Raw genomic sequence first — 25,297 nt, 5'->3', positions numbered from 1 at the left:
TGTATGGGCTCTGTTTGTAGAAGTTGCAGCATCCACTTGAACACTTCAACACTGGCCATTAGTCTTCTGTGAGAAAGACCTTGCACAGACTAGAAAGGTTGTGCAAGCACACACACACTTTCTGGTTTTTCTTTCTTTCACACACAACATCCCACACCCATGCTGAGAGCCTGCCTTCCCTCTCTCCCGCTTCTCCTGCTGGCATCTAACAGCGGGCACTACATCACTGTCAGCATCCAGACCACCAGGGAAAAGCTCCCAGCTACTCTCCTCCTGGCCCAGCCCAGTCACTGAATTATGGCCAAGTCACAGAAGCATATTGTAGTAGGGAGACGTTCCAATTTGTTGGCCTTAGAAAAAATGGACAGGTACAAATGGCCCGAGAGTCGTCTGGAAATCAGTCATTCAAGTGTCATTTTTACTCTGGAAAAGGCAAGAGGGATTTGGAACACCGTGACAAACACACACAGATCATGTTTCCTCTCTATTCCCAGCTCATGAGTAATCATATATAGTCTCAGCTCAATTAGTCAAATGTGACACTTATATTCATAAGAGCGTTTCAATGTATGCCTTTAGGCTACATGCTTCTTTTTGTTCCAAATACCTAAGCTCAACATCTTACATTCTTACATGTTCTAAAACCACAAATACAGCATCAAAAACAAGGCCTGGGAAAACAGCATACACCTTCCTCACACCACAGGGAGTCCTGCGCCTGCTAGAGACAGACAGAGGTCATAGGTTGAGCACCCCTATAACAACAGTAGCACCGTGTCAATGACAGCCATCAGCAAGTTTGATCTGAGCTGCCTGAAAGGATGGAGGAGGTGTGTATTCTCACACTTGGGTGTGTAAACACACATTTTGGCTATAAACTCCTAACACCTGTGAGGGTTAGGGTGGCTTATTAAAGCCAACTTCCAATGAACATCAACTGCGGGTAGTTATAATGTTTACAGAACATTTGTGTTATTGGAAGCTGACAAGTTTAAAAAAAGACATTTAGATGACATACCAGGACAGCACAAAGCAAAAGACATTTCAAGACTACGTAGTCTGAAGTGAATTTGATGGTTAAAGGAGAAAAAGCTACAGACACATGGAGTTTTTCTTAAATATAGAGCTTACACATGCAGTACTATTACTGTTCAGACTATGACCCTGATTTTGTCATGATGAAGTGTCACTGTTAATTTCCTCAGAGGGAAGGTGTAGTTTCTCAAACTCCATCGAAAAATGTGCCAATCAAGATGTGAAGTGTCTTTGAAGGCACAAGTTTATCCTCACACCTGGACACAATGTACTGAATACTTCTATGATAAGACTAAAGTTAATGTGAGGACCAAAAAAAAAAAACAAAAAACAAAACGTCAGAATTCCTAGAAAGGAAAACTGGTGCCTTCACGTACACATTTCTCACTCTGGAGTTGAGTGTTTTGAGTTTCCAGGTGTTTTCAGGTTGCCATTAAAGGCCACGGTCAGCTTCACCACAACCTGGGGTGATGACAATGCTGGAGTATTTCAGTGATGAGGACAGCCAAATGCCATTAGGTGCAGTATGCTGTACAATTTAGGGGATTTTTTTCATGGACCTACATGGAATGCATAGCATTGAAACAACTGCGTTGTGTGTCATGTTTCTGATTGCATTCTGCTCTCACAGGGACCAGCATACAGGCTTGGCAGTGCAGGACTCTGATCTGCCCTCATCACCCCAGAGGGAGAAGCCTATCCTGGGAATGGGCTGGTAGGACAGAGGGGGAGCTGTAAATCACCTCTGTTTTCTGCATTCACACGTGTGGTGAACAGCTCTGAACTTGCACTACATAGTTAAAAAAAAAAAAAAAAAGTCTACATTGACACCCACTAACCCCCATACGCCTGAGCAACAGAGAGGATTGGGGTCAAGCAGCTACCCCAAATGTGAAACCCTCAAAAGAAGAAAGACAGACGGACCCTCCCCATCCTTCATCCACTTCTCTTACCAATCAGAGAGCATTACATCTGAAATGACATCCTTTCATCTTGCATGCAAGAGTGAAACAGGCAGTTTCACTTAACTTTACACTTCAAGTGTTGTGTGTCAGAGAGTGATTAAAAACCAGCAAATAACATGTTCAATTAATGAGGATTTACAGTAGAAAATCCCACTTCACCGGTCATCCATCCATCCCGCTCTGTTCCTAATACCATCTAGTCCCAGCCTTCAGTTAAACTGCTGAATCCTGCTTCCATCTGTTTGAAAAAAAGGCCTGGTTTGGCCCTGTGGCCATTGTTGACACCCTATTTTAGACGCTTTCTTTCCCCTTTTCTCCTCGTCTCTGTTGAAAGGAGACAATGACATGAAGAACCAGTAAGCGCTTTTTCTTTCTGTCTCCCCCTCTCTTCCTCTTAGCCCATTTCTCCTCCAAAGCTCTTTGACATATCCAGAGTCCATCTATCCAACTCTCTATAAAGAGACCATCCAGCCTCTCAGGGAGCTTCCCCCCTAGACAATAAATTCACATTATTCTTACACAAAACTTTCTGTCTCCAACGCTGCACTCCCGGCCCAGCCCGGCCTGGGCCAAGCTCACTTCTCTTTCATTATTACACTCTCTTTGCTGTTCTCTCTCTTGTGTTTTCCTCTGTGTCTTCTCTTTTTTTCTGACTTCCTCTTCTTAAGAATTTTCTTTAATCCCACTTTAATCTCTCATTTGAGCCTGTCGAGCAGGCTTGAATGGCTCTTTCCTCATTTGTACATCTAAATATTGTACCGAGATGAAAACCAGGGGTTAACTGCTTTCGTTGTCCTAAGCCTCCAGGCAGTCTGACAAACACACACACACACTAACTGACACACTGAGTAAAAGATAGAGTGGAGGCAAATGTCCAGAGTGTCCTTTTGATGTCATTTTCTCCTTTCATTTTTTTGTAAAATATGTTGCTCATCTTCCACAGGTATAAAAACCAGGAGTCCAAGTGAGGAGCTCCAACTATCGATGGCCCCAGGGTCGCACTTGCGAGATAAAAAAAAAAAAACTTGGCTAACACTCAGGAGGAGTAAAAAATAGATCAAAGTGTTTGTACCGGCCCATTCAAACGCAATCCCGACCCAATCATACTGTGTCCTCACAGCGCTTTTAAGAGAACGGGTCAGTAGTGTTTTATTGTGAGTGGGAGCTAGTCTAATGAAAGGGACAATGCAAAGATTAGCAGTGCCAGCCAGGCGGCTCAAACTTCACCCTGGCTTTAATTGCTGTGAACAAGAGGAGATGTAGAAGCAGGGCAAACAAAGGACAAAAGAGCAGGGCAGCCGCAGGATGAGGAGTAGGAGGAGGAGGAGGAGGAGGAGGTAAGATGAGGTATGGAGGCTGGATGATAAATGGAGGGTATGGCTTTTATTGGACGTGTAATGTGTCCATCTGGTCCAGGCCGGTGTGGGATGTGTCAAGGAATGTGTGTGTTCTGCTGGGTCCTGACACCTCATAAACCATGTGTAGAAGCAGATAATCTGGTAATTACAGAGTTAAAGGAAACATCTCTGAATGCAAATCAATCAATGTACATAGCTAACAATGTTCTAAACTACTCCTACATATGCAATTCTAAACTATTATCATAAATTTCTGAAAACTTGTAAAAATAATGACAGACAAAACAGAAGTCATCTTTAATACCATCAGGCAGCATTTCCAGCTACGTTAGCATGATTAGCTATTTATGCTATAGGGCTTTTTTATATTTAACAGGAAAATTGTGTCAAAAAGTTTTTTCATTGATTTAATAGCCTGATCTCAAAATTCAAGTCTTAAAGGGCCAGTGTGTAGAATTTAGTGCCACCGAGTGGTGACAAGCAGCAATACAACAAACACCCCTCCCCTTTTCCAATGAGAACCCACAGTGGCTGACCCTTAATGATAAAACCATCAAATGTCATCTTTAGCATGTAAACATTAAGCACAAATAAAAGAAAAGTTGTATTTACTCAAGATAACATGACTCATAGGAATACAACAACATGAGTTACTGAGATGTGTAAAACATGCTTGTATGGTTAAAGCTTGGCTAAACACATAATAATAATAGTATATTAACCTCATTATGTGAAAGTGAGCTTAGATATACCTCCAAATGTTGAGCTGCTAATTTGTCTATAAAGACATCAGCTGACTGAGGAAACTGGCTTTATCAGATATGTAAACAATGGTGCTGTAATGAGGCTCACTCAGAGGCGGTGTTAACAGATGAACTAGAGGGGCCCCCTAAACTGTTCACCAGGTCAATTCCAGACTTGTGCTTGCACTACAATAAAGTGAATTATGGCCTTTCACCGTGTGCTGTACCACCAAGAGTGTAACATTTCTCTCCTCTTTTCATCTCTTATTTCCACTCCTCCCAATGTTCACAACGGTGCCAGACAAAGCTCCAGAAACTGATGCTAAAACTCCTGGGAAATGATGTCATGTTATCGCTTACCCATGATATTACCAAGATCTGAACAGTGCAGACAATCATACATCAAAACAGTCAGGTCAGTAGAGGACAGAGGGCTTTTAGGAAGTGAAGTCGTGGTGCTGGAGGTATGGGTGGAGTATAAAATTGACTGATGTCCAAATGTTCACTACACAACTTTTGAGAAACTGAAAAGCAGTGTTCCTGTGTGGCTTTTGAGGTAATGTTAAATAGTTTGGAAGTGTTTCATTAACCCAAGGGATGGTAAATGTTCTCAAGCCATGTAATCCACTTAAAGCAATTGCCAGTGAAATCAATTTAGGTAAAACATGAAAGACCTCTGCCAGGAGTCACTGGCGGGAGACACTTACCAGTCCAGAGCAGGTCGATATAGCTGCCGAGGAGGCCGTCAGGTTGCGGATAAATCCCTGATACAGGCAGTTGTGAAACTCAGCTTCCCCCATGATCGTGGTGATGCCGCCTGAGCCGACCGACTGCACCGTGAACCCGGGGCCGACCACAGAGGAACGGTGCAAGTCCAGGTGCATGTTCTGACCAAAGGCGGACAGCCGGTAGTGTAGAGAAGGAGACAGGGACCTCCTGCTGCGATGGCTTCGCCTGCTTACATCGTGGGTCAGGTATGCTCCCTCAGAATCCACCTCCACCGGGGTAACAAAGACGTAATCTGAAGATGAGAAGGGATGAAGGCATCAAATCAGGACGTTTGGTTACACATATCAATTGAGACACAGACAGAATTCAACAAGCTTTTCAACAGAGCATTTTTTATAGTCATTATACAAAGTACCGTATGTAAATCATCAGTACTGCTTTACAGGTAAAAAGCAGCCAAGAGGGAATCGTGAGTGTGTTCACTGCGGATGTCTTCACAGCACATTATAAAGATCTAAAAACATGTCCCTGTTTGACAGTAAACTTTTATTCCAAACTGGGAAACCCCCGGTCCAGGAAGCAGGAACGCATCACTGCCATGTATCTCATTTTATCCCCATTCCCTTCTACAAACATGGAACAATGCCAGCTGGAAGAAACATCCATAGATGTCAAAAAGACAAGCACTCACCATGATTTAATCCGTGGCTGCTGCTGCTGCTGCTGGGAGTATGGCTGGCCGAAACGGTGTGGGAGGTGTGTGAGCAGTAAATGTGAAGTGTCTGCAAAAAAAAGGAAAAAAAAATAAGATAAATAGACAGGTAGCAACAGGTTGCAAGAATTAAGTGGAAGTGAAAAAAATAGAGTTGATAAATGCAGTTCTTCTGTTGAAACATGCATTTTATTAGGGATCACTTTTCACTTCAGTGAATGACAATAACAATACAGATTTGACATAAATCGTGTTGTTTGTTTTTGCCCGCAAAACTACACGTGCACGTGTTAAATGTCAAAGTGTGTGGTCTATTTTTTTTTTTTAAAGTGCAACATGCCTTGATGATATTCCAGGACAGGAGGGTGGAGAGGAGCTTGACTGAGGTGCAGCCGACCAGCGGGATGGGTAAAGTCCATATCAGAAGAAAAAGGCAATCCATGGTGATGGCATGCGCGCTTACACCTCCCTCGTTACCTCCTAAAAGAGCGCAGAAGTAGTGGCAATAACCTGCGGTGGCGCATAATGCAGTTTGCACGCATTGTTGAGTCGTTCTCTTCTCCTTCTTTGCTGGCTCAGGTGAAGTCGAAGGGTCGGACGGTGGTGCGCGGAAAAGCGACGCGCACTCATGAGTGTATTGATGTGAGTGTGTGTGCGCGCGAGAGGAAGAGCGGCAGGTAGCGGTGTGGGAGCGCTGACTGAGCAACTCAGACCGGCTCTGCCAGAGTCGGCCTGCAGGATGGAGCACAAGTCATCGGCCGGCAGCCAATCAGCGCGCAGCATCATTTACCACGCGAAGATAAAAGAGAAGAAAAAGATTCTCCTCCTGGCAGCGGCAGCAGGACTACTGCTGCCTTCAGGGAACGCTCGGAATTTTCAGCGCCGAAGGCTCCATGGACTTATTTAAAGTTTTTAATTAGTTTTTTTAGTCACAAAAGGAACATGTGACAATTTATATTCTTTAGTTAAAACATGCAACAAATCGATCTGAAAAAAAAACATACACTACCAAATGTGTTTTTCAAATTTCCCTACCTTTGTTTTGAAGTTCTTTGATTGGAACAAAACATGTAGAGCTATAAACTTTCATCAAAAAATGTACAACTGCACACATCAAGCACAAATGCCTTTACAAATTGTAGTGTGAAGCCAGCGTGTTTCCACTGTAAACAGTCTTCATCAGGGTGTGTCACACCCACACATTTGGTCACAGTCTACATGCAATTGTAAGTCTTTGTTTTGTGTTGTCTCAGAAGTCTGCCTCGGTGTCCACAAAATTTCACACACACACACACACATCCTGCTTGCATTGCAGAGTCGCCCCTTGTTGTGGGTAGACTTCAAGTAAACAACTGGCAGCTAAGATGCATGAATCAGACAGGATGCAGAATATCTGAATGCAGCTCATGGCCCAAGGTTTCACCATTCTGCTATGACATGATAATTACCCAGGGGACCCTGAAGAATGTCAGAGCAGATTATGCACTGTTTTATCTGCAAATGTGGAACTGTCATCAAAATGTTTTATCACAGGGTTGCAAACAGTGTTATACTTTCATTGCATGGTACCAACAACAAAAAACATTAAAATGCATGTGGACAAAGGGCTAAGACAAGGAAAGGACAGATGAGGACAATAGCACAGGACAAAAAAACTAAATTGAATTTACTGGAGCATTTTTTTGGAGCAAGTGTGGTTTTCTAAAAGTTCTCTTGTCTAGAAAGAGGTCTGCTGCACCCAAAATTAAGTCTGACAAATAAAAAGCAGGGTGCCTCACCTTGAATAAAAACATTCCTGGCAGCATTTGAAGGCAGCAATATGTTTTCTTTCTACGCAGAGAACTATCCAATCAAGCCAGAATTAGGCGTTCAGAAGCCTTAATAATTAAATGTGACTTGTTAAAGCGACAGGTGGGAATAAACTTCCCTATAGCCTGCATTGTTAAAGCATGTGTGCAGTCCTAATTGTTGTGAACAGGTGGTCCAGCAGTTAGCCCTTTCCATTCTGGGGACATGACAAACACCTGGATAGGTTGCTGGAATGCACGGGCAGATACACAGCCGAAGTGTACAGCCGGCTCCCCCTGCACGAATATTCACACTCCGCTGAGCGTAATAAGGCTTCTCACTGCTCTGGCCAGACTTTCTGACAGGGCACAAAGTGTGGCCCAAATGAAACATCACCCTAATAAAGCCACAATATTCTCATGGGGCTTATAAATGTCTGTGCCGTTTAATCACGCATGTGAAGTATATTGACCAAGTCACCTGGGTTGTTTTGAATCTGTGGTGTTAGTACCTGTAATGAGACAGGTTTGTAAAGCCTGTGCCGTTATAGATCCTGCATGTTTGCTGGAAACTTCCTGAGAGCTCAGCTGAACTGAGAAATAAACCAATTACTTCAGGACTTTATCTGCACGCATTCTGTTCTTCAGGCTCTGTCCTTCAGTACCATTCAATCGGAACTGAAATAATGGAAACCACATGAAAGTGTCAAGTCTCTGCTTTAATTTCAGTTTTACACTTCTACAAGAACAGTGTGTGAGATACTGTTTTACTGAGATACTGTAGTCCTGTTAACGCCTAGGGCACAAATTTAAAATTAATTGGACATTCACCTCAGGCAGCCAGTTTTGCTCTCTATGCACGGCTCAGAGATAACTAGGAAGTTCAAAGGATTTAACATAAAAATTCTAACTTTCTTTAAACTTTTTTAAAAAAACACTTCTTCAAAGTGAAGTGGAGAATTTTACAGAATCTAGAGATGGCATGTTGTCTGTCATTTAACATCAGCCTTATTTTTGCATTTGCTTTAATATGGTGGTCCTGGAGAGCAACACCTCACACATCTTCCCCGCATGTTGGAACAGCAGCTGTGACACCAAAAAAAAAAACAAAAAAGATCAAACCAGGCAGCCAAATTCAGGAACCAGCATCACCCACAGCCATCCAGAACAAAGAGAAGATCAGGATGACAAGCTTTACAGCAGTCTTCTGATGTAGCACATGCTCACAGCACCTGGACGCATATGGAGAATCTACAGCCAAAGAGCTAGTCTCTGATATGTGCATGCAAACAGGGATTTTAAATACTGAGCTGGCATAGTCAGAGCATCATGGGTCAACTGACAACTATTTTTTTGTCCACATTGTCAGCATTGCCAGAATAAACCTATATCTATTTAACTATTTACAATGTGTGTCTATTGTTTAGTTTAGTTGTAGCTGTAGTCACCAAACACAACCTATTCCATTTTGTGTTTATATATTAATGCTAGCGTAGGAGATTTCATTCTGATGCACTTTTTGTTAAATTAGTGTAACTAACTTTTACAGTCCAATAGCAACCAATTAGTTCGGCAGTTTCGCTTTAAAACAAAGAATATTAATCATCTGTGGAAGCTATAAATCGCTAAAAACATCAGCCAATCCTCCGGGTGGACCCTGTGCGGAGTATTGGCTGGTTGTCACTCTCTTCCTGCTCTGCGCACCAGAGAGGTATGTGCATGATGGCCGAAGTCACAGAGGGCTTCGTCTTCAGGTAATGCCATGTGATGAGGCGTGGCTTCGGGGTGTTTACTTTCAAAATCTGGCTGACTCTTGCTGAGTTATCTCTATCTCTGTCTCCTACCCTACCGTTAAGTTCGTTACATTTTACATGCTATCATAACTTTAGTGATGTTCAGCGATATACATACACACACACACTCCTCTTATTCCAGGTGACTAAAGCAGGGGTTGACCAGTCACTTCCTGTGTATGCTGACCAAGTGTGCCAGGAGAGCATATCAGAGTTAGTTAAAAAATAATGGTGATTTACTTGTGTATGGTTACAGCATTGTGTTAAAACAGGAGTGAACCCTCATTATGTACCTTTTTTTGGAGGGGTGTGGCATGGATCAACATAAATATGACCAGAAATAAGGTTTGCTCATGAGCAGACTGCAGCCATGTTAATGTCATTTTAAGCTGAGATAACATGAGCTGAGCTTTGCTCAGAGAAGCTAAATTCATTATTTTGTGCTGCAGGTTTTTGTGAAGAAACTTTTCCAAATTATTAGTTTTTTTGAACATGAATCATTTGAAACCACATCAAATACGGCTGCATAAGCCATTTGAAGCCCATTAAATGATAAGGGCAGTAAAATGATTTTTTTAATATTCTTTAATATGTTGCTTTGAGCTTCTGCTTGTGGTTAGATATACTATGCAATTTTGTGAGTCATGTTTGTCACTCAACCTGATTACACTTCTTTTGCCCACCTCTATTTGCCATGCCTAGAATGACACAAATTTAAAGATACAGTGTAGAGCTTTTGTCTCCCCCTTGTGCCAGTTAGAGTAATTACAAACATGTGCATAATACTATGTGCTTAATTACTATTCTATGAATGTTCTGCTGATGTTTAACTTGAATTATTTTACTTTTGTTTCCTTCTGTCAATGTAGTTTGCATTGTTGGTGGTGGCTACAGATGTTTTTAAATCTAAAAATCTGAATAGTGTTACCCCAGCAGACCACAGCTCAGTGGGCCGTGCCACTGTGTTGACAGACGATGTGCGTATTTACAGCATGCTAAACCAACTGTCTAAAGCCCTTAGCAGTCTCTTCCTTTCTCATAATGTCTCGGTCCCAGTTGGGTTGTAGAGTTACCAGGGCCTGTCAAGCCAGTCTGTTGTTTGTTTCCCAAAAGCAATACAACATATCTAGTTGCAGCTGGAAATATAAGCAGTTTGGTTTTCTGGCCAGGGATAGAAATAGATTGTGAGATCTACACTGAGATGAGATACACCCTCTGAACCTTTACGTCCTGTGAGCGAGACATGAGAGTAACCAGAGTACAGAGACCCTTTGACAAGCTGATGGTATCTCAGAATTAGCAGACGTTAATGTACCCATACTGACGGATTTGCACTCAACAAAACGTACACATGCGTTCAAAGTAAATATTTGCAAGGAAGTTTTCAAAGCTCTTTGAGATGGTGAACAGGATCGAGTTTGCATGACCCACAACTGTAAATGTCAGAGCTCAATGTACTCAGGTAAGAGACAATTTAAAAAGTATACTCAGCTTATTAGTCCTTATGACATGATATCATTGTTATTATTTTTTTCTTAAAAGAGAGGGAAGTTTCAAGGAAGCAGAGGTGGGGGTTTGATACCATGCCTGCACCTCAGGACACTACTGGACATATTTTTTGGAGAAAGGAAGTGACTGCTAAGGGCTTTAGACAGTTGGTTCAGCATGATGTAAATACACAAATCTTCTGTCAACACAGTGGCTACTACATACTGCCTATGCAGAACGATACAAACGTAAAACAACTGAAGAGAAATCTGCATCAGATAAACATCTGTACATGCCTTACACAATATTTCGGGCAAAGATACTTACTGCGACAAAGTGGTTTCCTGCTCAGGAGACCAAGATGGAAGCAGCGATGCCAGAACCTGGCATCAACCAACAGAGGCTCAGGAAGCGAAGATTTGTCAACAGACCAAGGTCCAAGATTGAAGATGGAGATTCATTTGCCAGTGTCTTGAGCAGAGACATTGAGGCTGGAGCACTGTATAACAGGACCTGCAGGATGCAAGAGGAGAGGCCCAACACTGAAGAGAGCTGCACCTCCATTTGCTAGAAGCAGGATGAGAATGAAGGGTGCTAGCAGGTGCAGATCCTGTCTGAAGGCAGGGGAGCTAGAGCTGGCAGGCTGTAACCAGGTTGCCCACTCAGAACAAGAACACACTGGGAGCTAATTGAAGAAAATATAGAACAGGTGAAGGTAATTAGGGTGGAGCAAGTGATCACATTGTAAGAAGATCAGAAAAAAAAACTGTGACACACAAAGAAGCGTTATTACAGAATAAAACAGGAAGTACAATTAAACCATCGCAGAAAGTTAATAATAAAAGAGAAACTAACATGTAGTATCATACTATTCATATATTCCTTGTATATCTCATGTCCCACCACCTGGGGTAATGCAATATAAATGTGGAAACATGGCTGTCAGATTTCTAATTCCTCATTCAGTTGTGTATTTTCATTGACAGAGCACAAAACCATGTGTTACATGGTTTTGTGCTCTGTCTGTTTGGTCAAGCGCTGCAGGTCATCCTGACACCCCACCTCGAGTTTTGTGAGTTGAGCCTGCTGTTTGTGTCTCCAGCTGGACTGCACTGGCATCACTCATCGCTGCATAAGCGTTCTGTGCCACAGAGGTACCCTTGGGAGAGACCTCTGAGTGTAGGAGCTTGGCAGTGAAGTCGGTGCATTCTGTTTCCAATCAGACGGTAAAGGTCTATTTACTGAAATGTCAAACACGTGAGTGAGGCCTTAAGAGGCCCAAGCTGTAACCTCAGGAACATGTCAGCATTTCCCTCGATTTCTCCTCATTTCACTCTGCTTTTGTTTGTTTGTTTTGCTGTCATGTGGCACCGTGTTTTGAGAATGTGCTCCAGAATAAACAGCAGCAGACACTCCTCTCCTCTCCTGTCCTGTCCTCCCCTCTCAGTCTGTATCTGGTCCTTATTTCAGACCTTGTAATTTCCCCTTCTGCTTGTATCTGTGGGACTTTTTGGGGTGAATTTCTGTCTGTTTGTCCTTCCAGGATTATTTTTAACCGTGTCAGTGGTTGCCACAGTGGCAGGCATCGTTTTTCCCGTCACACACATCTTCGCCCTTTGTGGCCCTGTGTGATCCCTTCTTCCATGTGGATATAAATAAACAGAATATGGGTCAACCACATACAAGATGTGTGTGTGTGTGTTGAAATTAAAATACAGCATCCCTTCAAAATAAAATGAGGATTTTTTTTCTACATTAGATAAAGTATGTGGAGGTACTGTACGATTGTGTTACTTCTATTACTTAGTGTTACTGATCATCTTTTTCTGTGTAGCTCCTCTTTAGCCTTCTAGCTTCTCTTTCTACCTCCCACAAGCATCAAAGATGTGAAAGAGCTATATAGTGTATAGCTCACAGATGGTCCATCTAGAATTCTCAGACAGCATCTGTGATATCAGTCATAGCCGAGAACAGGGCAGCTTAGGATATATGGCTCAGCAGTGACCTCAGATTACAGGCTTATGGAAAGGATCTTAGACTTGTTTGTCTGTTGTCAAGAGGAAGATGACTCTTACTTGTGTGTAAACTGTGAGTCATTCAAATTCAGCAACCCTCTATCAAACAGATTCTTCATTCACAGCTAGGTGTGAATTCCGCAGCCCGCATGGCTCTACCGATGTTAATGGGGCTGAGACGCAACAAAAAATACACTGTTTAAAGCTGACACTGACCCTGATCTAAAGCAGTAAAGATCATAAATTCCACAAATTAAATTTCACTCTGGCCTCTTTCCCATGTTTGTGGTTGTTGTGGTTCTATTTGCACACTTCATTTTTAGGAAGACAAGTGAGGCGACTTGCACAAACTCTAGACCAGAAGGATACACAAATGAGACTCTTTAATCCAATTAGCCACATCACAAGTCTCAGTAAGAAGAGAGTGCAAAGTTAGCAAAGGACCAGTGTAAATCAGATCTTTTCGCTTTTTCATTGGTATTTGTTGTAGGATTTCTCGGGTTTCACATAATGTGACTATAATGACAGAAAACATGCCTTTCTTTAAACCCTGTAGTTTAACATCTAAAGAACGTGTAGAAAAAGGAAATGAATGACAGCTGTAATCATCTTGCAGCTTCCAACTGGGAATAAAGACAGATAAATGCATATCCTTGTGCTTTGGGTGTATGTTTGTGTGTGGGAATCCCCTACTTTCACTTTGAAGTCAAGGGGATCGTTACATGAAAAGGGAGATGTCATCAGTTGTCAGCCAGGTGCTATGAGTCGGTGGGGGGAGAGAGCCAGAATAACCATTTCCTATCCCATCAGCACCTGGGGTTTCTGTCTTTGATGACGTCAAGTGGGCCCGTGCCAGTGGAGGTGCTAACTACCCGTTATGTCAGTGTGTGTGTGTGTTTGATGGGTCTCAGTGTTTGTTGCCAGGCAGAACTAAAGCCTAGCTGCTATACGGCACCAGGCCAGACTATTTTCAGATGAACTTCTATGCTTTAAATTCATTGTGAAAAGTGTGTCAAATATCTGTCATAGACACTCCGACATGCAAATTCCTAAGCCACACCACAAGTTACGAGATGTGGACCAACAGGAGATTCCTCTTTTTGAATTACAGCAAGTAAACATACTCCGCAGTGCTAAGTCATGACATACATGAGGGATTAAGAGATGCTCCACTATTGATCCAGCCATGCAGTTTGTATTTTTCAATAAGAATTGTCAGAGGAGCCCATTTCTCTCTCTCCCATCTGGCACTGATTTTATAACATCATTTTGTGCCAATGACAAGGTATTGGGTGTGCAAAACTACCACTAACTGTAAACACAAGAGTTTTTCTTTGAATGGGCCACATGTTTGAGAAAAGAGACTGTAGAGCTGTAAAAATTGCATTGTATACCACTATCACAGGAATAACACACAGAGTACCACTTAAAGTTTTACAATCCTCTGTCCCTGTTTGAGATGTACAGAGTGAACTTGTTCAGCGGCCAAGCATAGGAAGTTTCCAACTGTTGTGACGGAGCTGGGCAGAGAGATGACTGGGCGATGTTTTAATACGCTGTTTAATTCCCATTAGATACGGTCTGGTGCTGCCCTGGGGTCTCAGAGTATGTGGCAGGCTTCCCACACACACACACACACATACTGCACTGTCCAGTGCCTCCTATTACAGACTTGAGGGAGTGTTTTTGAAGAAAATGTGTATCTCTCTGATAATGTATTAGTACCAGGTAAAAATATAGAAATATATTACTAAACTAAAAGAGGGGCAATGTCCTGAGATTTTAGCTGTTTTTTCCCCTAAGGAACCACACAGCTCATCCTCACTGGGAAAAACGTGACTTAAGGTTGATATTTCAGTCTTTTCTCAGGGTGCATCCCTACATGTTTATAACTTGCTGCGATGTCAGACAAAAACCTAACAGTGGGTGAAAACAGAACAACACATAGTGTTCGGGGGACTCAAATTCTCGACTCCTGAGTGAAAGTCCGCTGTGTTACATGTACTTTCTCCATCCCCAATCCACCCTTCATCCTTACTCAGACAGTTGCAGCTGTATTAATCCACTGTTCAGATGACATGGGGCAATATAATCATATTTTCATAAACATAATGTTGTATTTTGGGCAGCACATCCACATGCTTCGTTAGCAGAAACCTAAGCAGGCGTTGAATATGGCGGATGTACTATCAACCAAATGTGACGTTTTCTCATGAGGACCTGCTGTCATTACATATTAAAAAGTTACACCAAGTCTCATCACACAGGGCATTTTAATGTACAAAAGGGAAACAGAGACCAAAAGGCCCAGGGTGGAGTTGGACCAGCACCCACTCATAGCACTCGAGCATATAAACAAGCACCAACAGAGACAATAAAGTAAAGTTACACTGAAATTTAAAATTCAAGTTAAATTTAAACTTTATTTAATCATTTGACAAATTGATTTAAATGCTCCATTGCCACCACTGAGTCCTAAAGTTTTCTGGAGTGTATTAGGTGCATTGAGGAGAAAGTGAACATACTCTAATATACAAATTAAAGCAAACCTTATAAAATATAACTAATATCCTAACCTGAAGTACATCACTGATACCAGACTATATTAGAATAATTAGTTAGTTAATGGTGTAAGCTGGTTGGTTCAACATAAACATTAAATCTGTCTAATACCTATGTATTTGAGTTTTCCTGTATTTGATACCTTGACACACTTTCTGCCGTTATCGCTATTATTGTTGGATGGCATCTTCCCAGATAACTTATGCTTACTTTTGCTTTCACTAGCTTGCACAGATATCATCACAAACAGAAATTTGGCAGAGTCAAGAAATGACTCAATAATGTATTTTGCCAAGTATTGTGTGAGGATGGATGGTGAAGTCATGGACGATGATAAGCTTCTATAGGATAAGATAATATAAAACTTTATTCATCCCGAAGGAAATTCTATCAACTGCATCTTTCCTCCAAAGAAAAATCAGAAGATCTTAATTAACCCTCATTGGAGCAAAAACATTTACGTGGCGGACTATGAGGCTGATCTTTTGATATCTTAATGCTGCTAAAGAAGAGGGCAGGCCAGAGAGAGAGATGGATTTGGTGGAAGAAACAGCAGCTGCAGCCTCTGCTACACTGTGGAAGGTTAGACCTGGAAAGAAAAGGCAGACGTGGGATGGTCAAGCCACTTTGTTTATCCATCTGACAGTAAAGGCTTATAATGCTATCTGCACATACACATGTAAGAGGAGAAGCATTACCTCATTCTGTTTCTCCCCAAGAACCACAGGTAAAGAATAACAGAAGGGCGTTTGTTTTGTGTCACACGGCACCCTGGAGGCCTCGGATACCCACCTAATGGCTTTACTCAGACAAAGAGTAGCAGGCGTCAGGTGACAGGTGATAAAAAGAGCTAATGTTTGGCAAAACCTTCCAGTCAGCACTTTTCCATTCATATCTAGGTCTTTTCAAGACCTCTGCAGCAAACTGCTTTCCTTTTTAAATCTCTGAATAGGTGAGGCTGACAGTAGAAGCCTTCTGAGTAGCTCGGATAGTAGGAAGTAAACACAAAGCAAGAGCTAAAACTCCTTGCCTTGAGTCAGAAAAGTGTTTTATTAGTCTTTCAGGGTAGAAAATTTTCACACTAGCAGTCAGTATTCGTTTTGATGATTCAACACAATTATTATCAAGCATAGCTTGGAGGCAGATTATGCTATCCTTGCATGTCAATACCAGTTCCTGCACATCTTCCTGACATCACTAGTCGCTGGTGGATCGGCAAAAAAAAAAAGTGGAATATTTTTCATTGTTTGGTATTGTGGTGCTTAGCCACCTTTATCTATATTTATCATTTCATCATTTACCATTTATCTACACACGAGAACAGTTCACGGATGTGGTGGAACAAGAAAGACCAGAAATGTGTGGTGAAATACGAGTGGTGAGGCTCTTCCTCAGTGGGTGAGGATGAGGAGAGAATGTGGCTAAGACCACATACGCAGTGGCTGTAAATAAAACAACTGTACCTCAAGATCTGACTAAACATTAGCGGTCAGACCCAAGCAGCAGGCCTCACTTGGATACTTTAACCATGGATTGTGAAAGGGGGTGTTAGCTTGCTAATGTTAGTCAGTCAGAGCAAAAGCAGTGCAAAAGCAGCCGGGGCACTGAGTTTGAATACACACACACAAAAAGGAACATGAAAGTGACAAGGCAGAATCAACAGAGTGAGAGTGCAGCCGGTGACAGCAGCTACAGAGAATCTGCCTCAGTGAGTCACTTCAGAGCTGATGGGATAATGAGGTCTGGCCAAGAGCAACAGACTTGCAGTTCTGTCTTTTCCACCGTGCTACAAACACAACGTGACAACTAACAGCACTCATCTCTCTCCATCTGGGATATGCTGCCTGCCAGCGTCCCTCCTCGCTGCCCTCCCACTCTGCATCCTTCTCTGCTACAATCCCATCATGTCTATTGGCTCAAACCATCACCACAGGACCACTGGCCTGGCCTTGTGTAATGGGACTTCCCGTGTTTGTGTCCCCGGTGTCTCCCTTACCCTCCTCCTGCAGTTCTGAGGGGGACGTGACAGAGAGCAAGTGCTATCATGGCACAGGAAAATAGGCTAATTGCTGCTTGCATGGCTTTTCTTTTAACACTATACACACTGATTGATATAATTGCCCCTTCAGTTCTGGCTCAAAAAAAAACTGACCTGAATTATTGGATGTGATCAAATGTTTTGATACATATTGCAGCTATAGAGCCCAACTCAACTGTCCTTCACACAGCTTTCATCAATGAACAAAGGCAACATGTGTCACTGATTCCCCACAGAGAACATTTGGAGGGCTGTTTTCACAAATGTGCAGAGTAATCTGCTGCAGTCTCAAAAGAATATATGACAAGATTAAACAATGCCTCTCAAAGTCCTGTGAAGTTGTACATAAAAATGCTTCTTATTATTCAGAATGCTGACAGCATAATCTATACAGGAGGGTTCCAATCAAAGAAGCACTGTACAGTCTGTGCTAAGATGTTTGAGCACACAATTGAAGTGTTCTCTTCTAATTCTGTTTATCTCAAGCACACTTCTACAAAGCTAATCGCTAAAGATAACCCCGACTATGTATGTAGGCTTATTGTTGAAGGCGACACATGCAGAAAGAAATTTCCAGCATTTTGAATGGTGAAACAGGCTAGTTGCTGTGACCCAGAATTAATATAAAAATAATTAACAGAAGTGAGTTATAAATGGAGACTGGCTTACTTTTGGGTCAGTCCCTAGAGGCTGATGGGGGAACTGCAATTTTTAACACTTCTTCATGGCCTTTATTTCTTAGCCCTGGAGGTGGCCGCTTGGTTAGAACATAAGCTCTCAACCAATATCTATATTTTAATTACAGACTACATCCCAGAGCTCAAGCAGACACAGTTCAGCATTAACGTTTGAGATGAGACTGTGTGAACTATTCTGCTACAATGAAGATATTTTTGTCATTTGTCATTTCTCTCTTAGCAATGAAGTGTTCTGCTGGACTTAAAGGCCAAAAATAAAGAAGACCACAGAGGCGTTGTGCTCCGGGTCCTATTGGAAACAAGTTCACTGCATGAAATTGGACTTAAATTCATCTTCAAAGTTTCAGCCCTAAAAAACACAACTTTCATGGAAATGCTAACAAGGACCAGTTGCAGTGTCCAGACCACGTCACACACGTGCTACTGTATCAACCAGAGGATAAGCTGTATGTGTGCTAGTGGTCAGCAGCCACAGCCTCTCTTTCTCTCTTCTCCCCTGGACAGTAACAGACTGACACACAGACGGATGGACGACCCAAAATTACAGCTCAAGCTGCATTTTGAGGATAAACATCTCTTGTAAAAATACACCAAGTGGCCAGGAGCAGAAAAACCAGCAGGTTCACTAACCAGGGCGCGACGAGGGGAAAAGCGAGTCGGCCTGCTGTATTTAGAACGTGTCTTTCTGAGGAAAATCTCATCCCCTGACTTCTGCACATGGATCTCAATTTGTGGTTTTCTTCTGACAGACCAAGGGTGGAAGGGCCACCCTTTGATGTATTTATAAATATGTATTGCTTGTTTGTAAAATGCACCACAAAGTAGAAGGGAAGCAGAAAGCATAAGAGGACTTTGAGCCACAGGGAGTCATTTATTTCATGTTAAATGGTGTCTCATTGGCAAGCTGTGCAAGTGCTGTATTAAACAAAAAAAATGAAATGGGTTTGGGAAGCGCTACTATAAACAAGAGGATAAGTTTGGATGCCTCTATGCTTCACCTGAGAAGACTTCAGATTGCCATAAAAGTGCTCACTTTGTGACAGCTACAACCAAGTTAAACAAGTTGAGGAGTGTCCAGTATAATGACCCCTCTGACCCTATCTGAACCAGGGCCCTTGTTGCACTTGGCCCCTTCGAAGGGCCCCATTGTCTGGGGGCAGAAGCTGGAAACCCTCCCTCCCTGTTTCTGGCCTCCATGGCCAGACAATGGGCAAAGACAAACTCCTGACACCCTGTCCTCCAAGGGGACAGCACTGTTGACTTTTCTATCTCCTCTCTTCTCGCTGTGTTAGTGTGTGTGTTAGTGTGTGTGTGTGTTTGTTGGCGGGTAAGCCAATTTGCTTTTTCAATCAAAAGAAAAACACAGAAGGAAACCACACGAGCGGGCGAAAGGACAAAAGATGGAGGGCCTCAATGATGAAGTGACCTGAAGAGAGGTGAGATCATTTGAAACGGGATTACACTCCCACCCCCACAACTTCATTGTCCCCAAACCCTACAAGAGCAGGATATTGCTGCACCATGCAAGCTTTTCAGCATGTTGTCAGCAGGCCTGCTGAGTTGGGATTTTGCGGGCAAGCAAACATAGTTCTCATAAAGTCAGAGATAAGGCAAAAGATGAAGCTGGTAGCAGAAAATACAGTTTGTTTTTTTGTTTTTTTAAATAATAATTGTGATACAGCAATGTTTGTTCATCAGTGGATTTCGCCAGTGGGACACCATAATGAATCAAGCAAGAGATCAAAACAGGCAGCACCAGCCAACAAGTGTTCCTAATCTTCACTTCCCTGGTGCAGAGAACCCTCCTCCTCCTCCTCCTTGTCTTCCATTCTTGCTTTTGTTTTGTGGGTAGATTTGATCCTGCAGGCCATAAATGTGAGCAGTTTGTTTTTTCGCTGATGCGACAATAAAACACATGTTGTCCAATGTGAATGAATAAAACAATATCACAACATTAGTCATGGCACAGCAGTGTGTGGAATCGTTTTGCATCCTGGGGAAGTTTGTCAATAGACTTCTTTCTCATATCAAATCAATACTTTTTAACTACAGGCTGTGCATTTACTGGGTGACCCACATCCTTTACCATGTGCTGCATCATATTATAGCTATACACTTTTGGCAGATGCAGTTTGAGCCTTCTGCTCAATTACACTGAGTGTGTGTTTGTGTACATCTTGTGCAGGATGGATGTGGTGTTTTGCAAATTACCAACCTGAATTGAAGGCTTGTGTGGCAGGACAACAAAGCACCAACTGTTAGTCCACCAAAAGCATGGTAAACAATGAGTACTTTTATATTTTTCTTTTGGCTCAGCATGCCTTGACTTTAGCCCTCACTGGTGGTTATATTAAAACCCCCCAATTATGCAAAATCCTTTTTTTGTCATCATTTTTGAGCGTAGATATGTGTCAGCAGGGACAGCTTATTTGCATCAAAAGGGACACTGAAAAGATCTTTTGGTGCACCAAAAAAGACTCATTCTATTCTAGGCACATCACAAGTAGACAGTTCTTAGTACAGGTGTGAATGCACAAAAGCTGGACCAAGGAGGAAAATTCAAAGGCCGGGGGGGGGGGTTGACTCAAATGTGTCAGTGTGTCACAAAAGTGAATACAAACTGACGTGTAGTCCTCTTTCAGTCCACCTGCCTAAGAGAAGAGTCAAGTTGATGAAAGGTGTGAACAGGGCCTTACTTGCTATGTAATTATAAACAGCGAGCATTCCCAAGGTTTTAAGCCACATTCCTGCTGCCTCTTTGATCATCAGCTGATACATACAACCACCCAGCCATTTCCCAGTGTGTCAGTAAAACCAAATGGAGCGCAACCAGAGAAAACACCTACCCGACTACTGTCGGTACAAGTCTTCACCCCAAATTGCCAAAGATAAAGTCTATGTTTAACGTGGTATTCAAAAGGATGGCAATGGATTCTGACTGGGTACGACTTCCTGAGGAAAATTAAGCATGGTACAATTAAAGGTTAAAAAATAAATAACAGTCTGTGTGATAGCCAAGAGGTCCTTGTTCAACAATAAACAAAGGATGGTGAAAAAAAAGAAACAAATTACAATGGAGTCCAACTTCCACACAAATGCTTCTCTTGTTGCTGAGGTTGCTTGCTCAGGGCCAAAGGAGTGGCAAATGGATCCAAAAGCAAAATGACATTGATGAATCCCAACCACCACTCCTGGGGTCAAAAACATCACGTTGTTTGATTATTTTCTTTCTTTAAATTGCTGTTACAGTGGATGAAGCTGCCCAACGTCCTCACTGCTTGACAAATATGAACATAAAAGGAAGGTGCAGAAGAATCTAAAACAAGAAGTGCCGCAACAACAGTGTAGTACGCATTTAAAGATCTATTTTTTGTCTTGTCTTGCCCACTCACACCAAGGCCTTATGGAAACGTTGTCCTGAACAGATTTTATTTTCGTAAGTACAACACAGTTGTTAAATCCTGCTCTAAAAGCCAAAAAAGAATTTTATTGTGCACATATGATCCTAGAGGCTTGCCATATATGCAAGGGCATGAAGCCTATACCAGAAATCTTCCCATCCCTACTTACAATAATCTAAACCACCACGAGTGTTGTGGTACCATAAGCCTATAAACACTCAAGGACCTGTAACTCAAACCATGGGTTAGTTTTTTATTGTTTATGTATTCATGTAGCTACCTGAAAATTCAGCATGTTGGTAATTATAACGTTCATCTTTTTATTTCTTTATGTTCATATAAAGAACGGATAGAGTGGTTTCCAGCGTGAGAGGGATTACACTGCATCCTGTATGATTTAGGGAATTTGTATCTTCTTAGAAGAAGATAAATGTATTTTTGTCACCTGTAAATCTCTCTAATGCTCCTCTCCGAGGCAGCTGTGAAAGCACATTTAACAGATGAGTTCTCAATTAAGATTCCACAGCCAACACTCCCAGCCCTGCATGAGACACCAAAACACTCATGAATAGCAAAATACTGTTAAAATATTATGTCGACCATTTTTCATGTACTCATTACTTTGCCATTTGCCCTTGTTGATGTAAAGTACTTGAACATAAAACCTGACACATTTTAATTTAGATTTAAGGGGGAATTCAGAGGATGTTCAGTGAGTTACTGTCGGACTGAACCGCTGAGGATTTACAGGTTTACTACATTGTGGGAGGTTTCATGTCTCCAGTGGTTTGGGCTTAAAGTGATTTAATGTCAGTATCAAAGAGACAGAGAACTGAGGCTCATTCATACACACAGCAGCCAAGTCAGATACACTTTTCTTCATAATCTTACATGGGGGTTGACTAATGAAAGTAATATACCTATCATTGTGACAATGGCACATTATTCCTCTTTTGATATAAGAGACCTCTGACTCTGAGACAAGGGAAAGGAAGCCATAATGTAACTGAAAGCAGCTGTAAAAGAAACATCAGCTCATATAAGAGAGAAACTAAACTTGGCAGTGATGCAGGCAGTAGCTACTATTTTATCCTGCCACCTTCACAGATATATGGTGTCAGACCTACTACTGCACTGTGTGTGTTTGTGTGTGTGTTAGTGTGTGTGTGTGCAGTGTATTTACATTTGAAATGAGAAAACATCCTTGTCAGTTTCAACGTGTTTATAAATTGTTCATGTGCTTCATAGGTGCTAAGCTAACCTAGGCTGATGCTTGATATTCTATTCTCATGTGTTTCACAACAGATATGTAGACATTTAGTTTAAACTTTGTTAGATCCAAATTATACTTTGGAATTTACCTCACCATGCAAAGTATTTTTTTGTTTGTTTGTTTATTTCTTCAGTGTGCTTTTTATCAGTCTATATTTTTGGTCTTACTGTATGTTCTATGGTTTTATGACCTAATGTACAGCACTTTGTCTAACTATTGTTGTTTTTAAAAGGGGTCATCGGACCTAAAATGCTTTTTTATGTTTTTTTTTATGCCATGTGCTCAGGTATATTAGGTATACATTAGGAAAGCATTAAAACATGTCAGGATTAGATTGTATAATGGCATGTCATGGCAAAAAAATTATGATTCTGAAACGAAATGATCACTGAAAAGTCACAGTTTATTACAAGCAGCTGCATGGGGAGAAGCACACGAACAGGTCTGACACAGGTCTCAGTGGTTCCCCAAAGTGTCCTTCAACTTCCACCAGGCACAATATGAGACATTGTGGCTGCAAACAGTAACTTTCAGGTGCAATTCGTATCTATTTGTACACATTTCTAGTAAGATTGACTCAAATAAGGCAAGACAAATAATAATAGGATTCAGTATGTTCCCACAACAGGATCAAAATTGATTTATTTTTTTTAAATGACAAAACTAAATCCACGTTTCATACATTTTCATATGATTCATCTTAGAATAATTTAAAAAGGGAAAAAAAGAACAAAATTGGTTCTTAAGGGTTCACAAGGGTTAAACAGGCATTATATATATATATATATATATATATATATATATACTATACTATACTATACTATACTATACTATACTATACTATACTATACTATACTAATCAAAAGATTGTACATTGATCGTAGGCATAAGCGTGAGTTGGCTTTCTCTCTGTGTTAGCCCAGCAATAGACTGGCGACCTGTCCAGGATGTTGACTCACCCATTGACGGCTGGGATACTAACCCCTTGTGTTGTAGGCTACAGTATAATAAGCAACAAAACACAATGTTGCACTCATTTCCTGATCTGAATGTGTGGGCTGTATGGCTGACCTGCATCCTGAAACCCTGTTGTATGTATTTACATGTCATTTTCAACAGCAGTAATGGATGACATCTAGTTTTCTAGTTAAGTAAATAACTAGCCTGAAAGACACATTTTCATTTGTTTCTTTCACTAGTCAGGACAGTAGTGAGTCTCTCTAAGCAGAGAACAATAGCAGCCTCTTGCTTCTAAAGGATCACACAAACCTGACAGTAATAGCTTCTGACTGCCACAGATACACTGGTGGCTCTGCAGACTTTTCATGGTTTCTGATCTGCACCCCTGTCCACAAAGAAAACTGTATGTCAGCGCAACCAAACACCAGAAACAGTAAATAATCACAACAAGAGCAACCGCCACGCATATGAGCTCATGCTTTGACAAGCCCCACTAACCATGCCTTGGAGCGGCGGGGAGCATCAGAGTGGTGACGCGGCTTTTTTCTAGTCATCTGTTACAAAAGAGGCCTAACTCGGTTCGTCTGATCCCACCAACCACTTTCAACTACTGCCAGGGCCACAGGAAGCCAGTCATCATGCAAGTGTGTGTGCATCTGCAAGTGTATATGTGTGTGTGTGGGTTGGGTGGAAGTCCAGCAGGGAAGGGGTCTCTTGTCCCTCAATTTTCCGCCCTGATTGGAGTGAATGAGTGGCCATTCTGTTGCTCAGCTGAATTTCTCCACCACTCTTTTTTCTTTGAGTTCACAGTGTAGAGGCGAAATAACACACTCTTCCAGATCGAGACGTGACATCATCTCAGGCCTGATGCTGGCAAGGATGCAAACCACTGTGGAAGGTTAGCCCGTTTTGCATATTAGACACAAGTTTATAAAGATGCAGAGAAAAAACAGGATCTTAACAGTTATTGTCACTATGAAATCAGGTTTGTCCAACTGTTAAAAAACATAGGTTGTTAGTTATGTAGCTAGTTACTGGGTCTTTTTCAGTCCTCTGTTCTATAATGAGGGGAAACCAATCATTAAGATTAGCTAGGTTAATATTATTATTCACATAATTTTATTTCATTTAATTTTTGTTACATATATACTGGGAAATCAGAATAAACAGGTCAATATTTACAGGACTTTGAAACAGCCATTGTATATATATATCTGTCATGATCCTGTGTTTTGTTTTCTTAGTTAACCCTTTGTTTCATGGTTATTTTGGTGTGATTGGGGTTTTTTGTGATGTGTTTCTGGTTGTTTTTTTCTGTTTTATTTTGAAGGTCCCATTGTGTCTGTGTCAGTTTTAATTTCTAGTGGTTTTCCCTCCTTGTTGATTACCTGCCCGCCCTAATGTGTTTCACCTGTGTCTCATTGTCTTCCCCTTCCCTCAAGTATTTAGTGTGTGTCTTTCTCTGCACTCCCTGCCAGGCTGTCTTGTGTTTAACAGCCGACCCTTCCAGCCGTTTCGGGCCTCCAAAATGTTCTCTCCAGTTCTCTCAGGTTGGATGGTAAACGTTGGTGGACGGCCATTTTTAGGTCTCTCCAGAGATGCTCAATTGGGTTTAAGTCAGGGCTCTGTCTGGGCCATTCAAGAACAGTCACAGACTTGTTGTGAAGCCACTCCTTCGTTATTTTAGCTGTGTGCTGTGGGTCATTGTCTTGTTGGAAGGTGAACCTCTGGCCCAGTCTG

At 41.7% G+C, this 25,297-nt stretch overlaps 1 protein-coding gene across 1 annotated transcript in view; it reads right to left on the bottom strand.

Moving 5' to 3' along the window:
• adamts18 (ADAM metallopeptidase with thrombospondin type 1 motif, 18) overlaps nt 1–5,984 on the bottom strand; it is a 38,797-nt gene extending 32,813 nt beyond the window's left edge. The window contains exons 1-3 of the mRNA XM_028401983.1: nt 5,883–5,984; nt 5,522–5,612; nt 4,809–5,122 (exon numbers count right to left, since the gene is read on the bottom strand). Of these exons, the coding sequence (XP_028257784.1) occupies nt 4,809–5,122; nt 5,522–5,612; nt 5,883–5,984 (507 nt within the window). The remainder of the gene's footprint in view (nt 1–4,808; nt 5,123–5,521; nt 5,613–5,882) is intronic.
• Between the last annotated feature and the right edge of the window lie 19,313 nt (nt 5,985–25,297).

The sequence above is a fragment of the Parambassis ranga genome, chromosome 3, assembly GCF_900634625.1.
Source record: "Parambassis ranga chromosome 3, fParRan2.1, whole genome shotgun sequence".
Taxonomy (NCBI): domain Eukaryota; kingdom Metazoa; phylum Chordata; class Actinopteri; family Ambassidae; genus Parambassis; species Parambassis ranga.
Note: the sequence above shows the minus strand (reverse complement) of the source record. Positions and strands in the feature narration are given on the sequence as shown.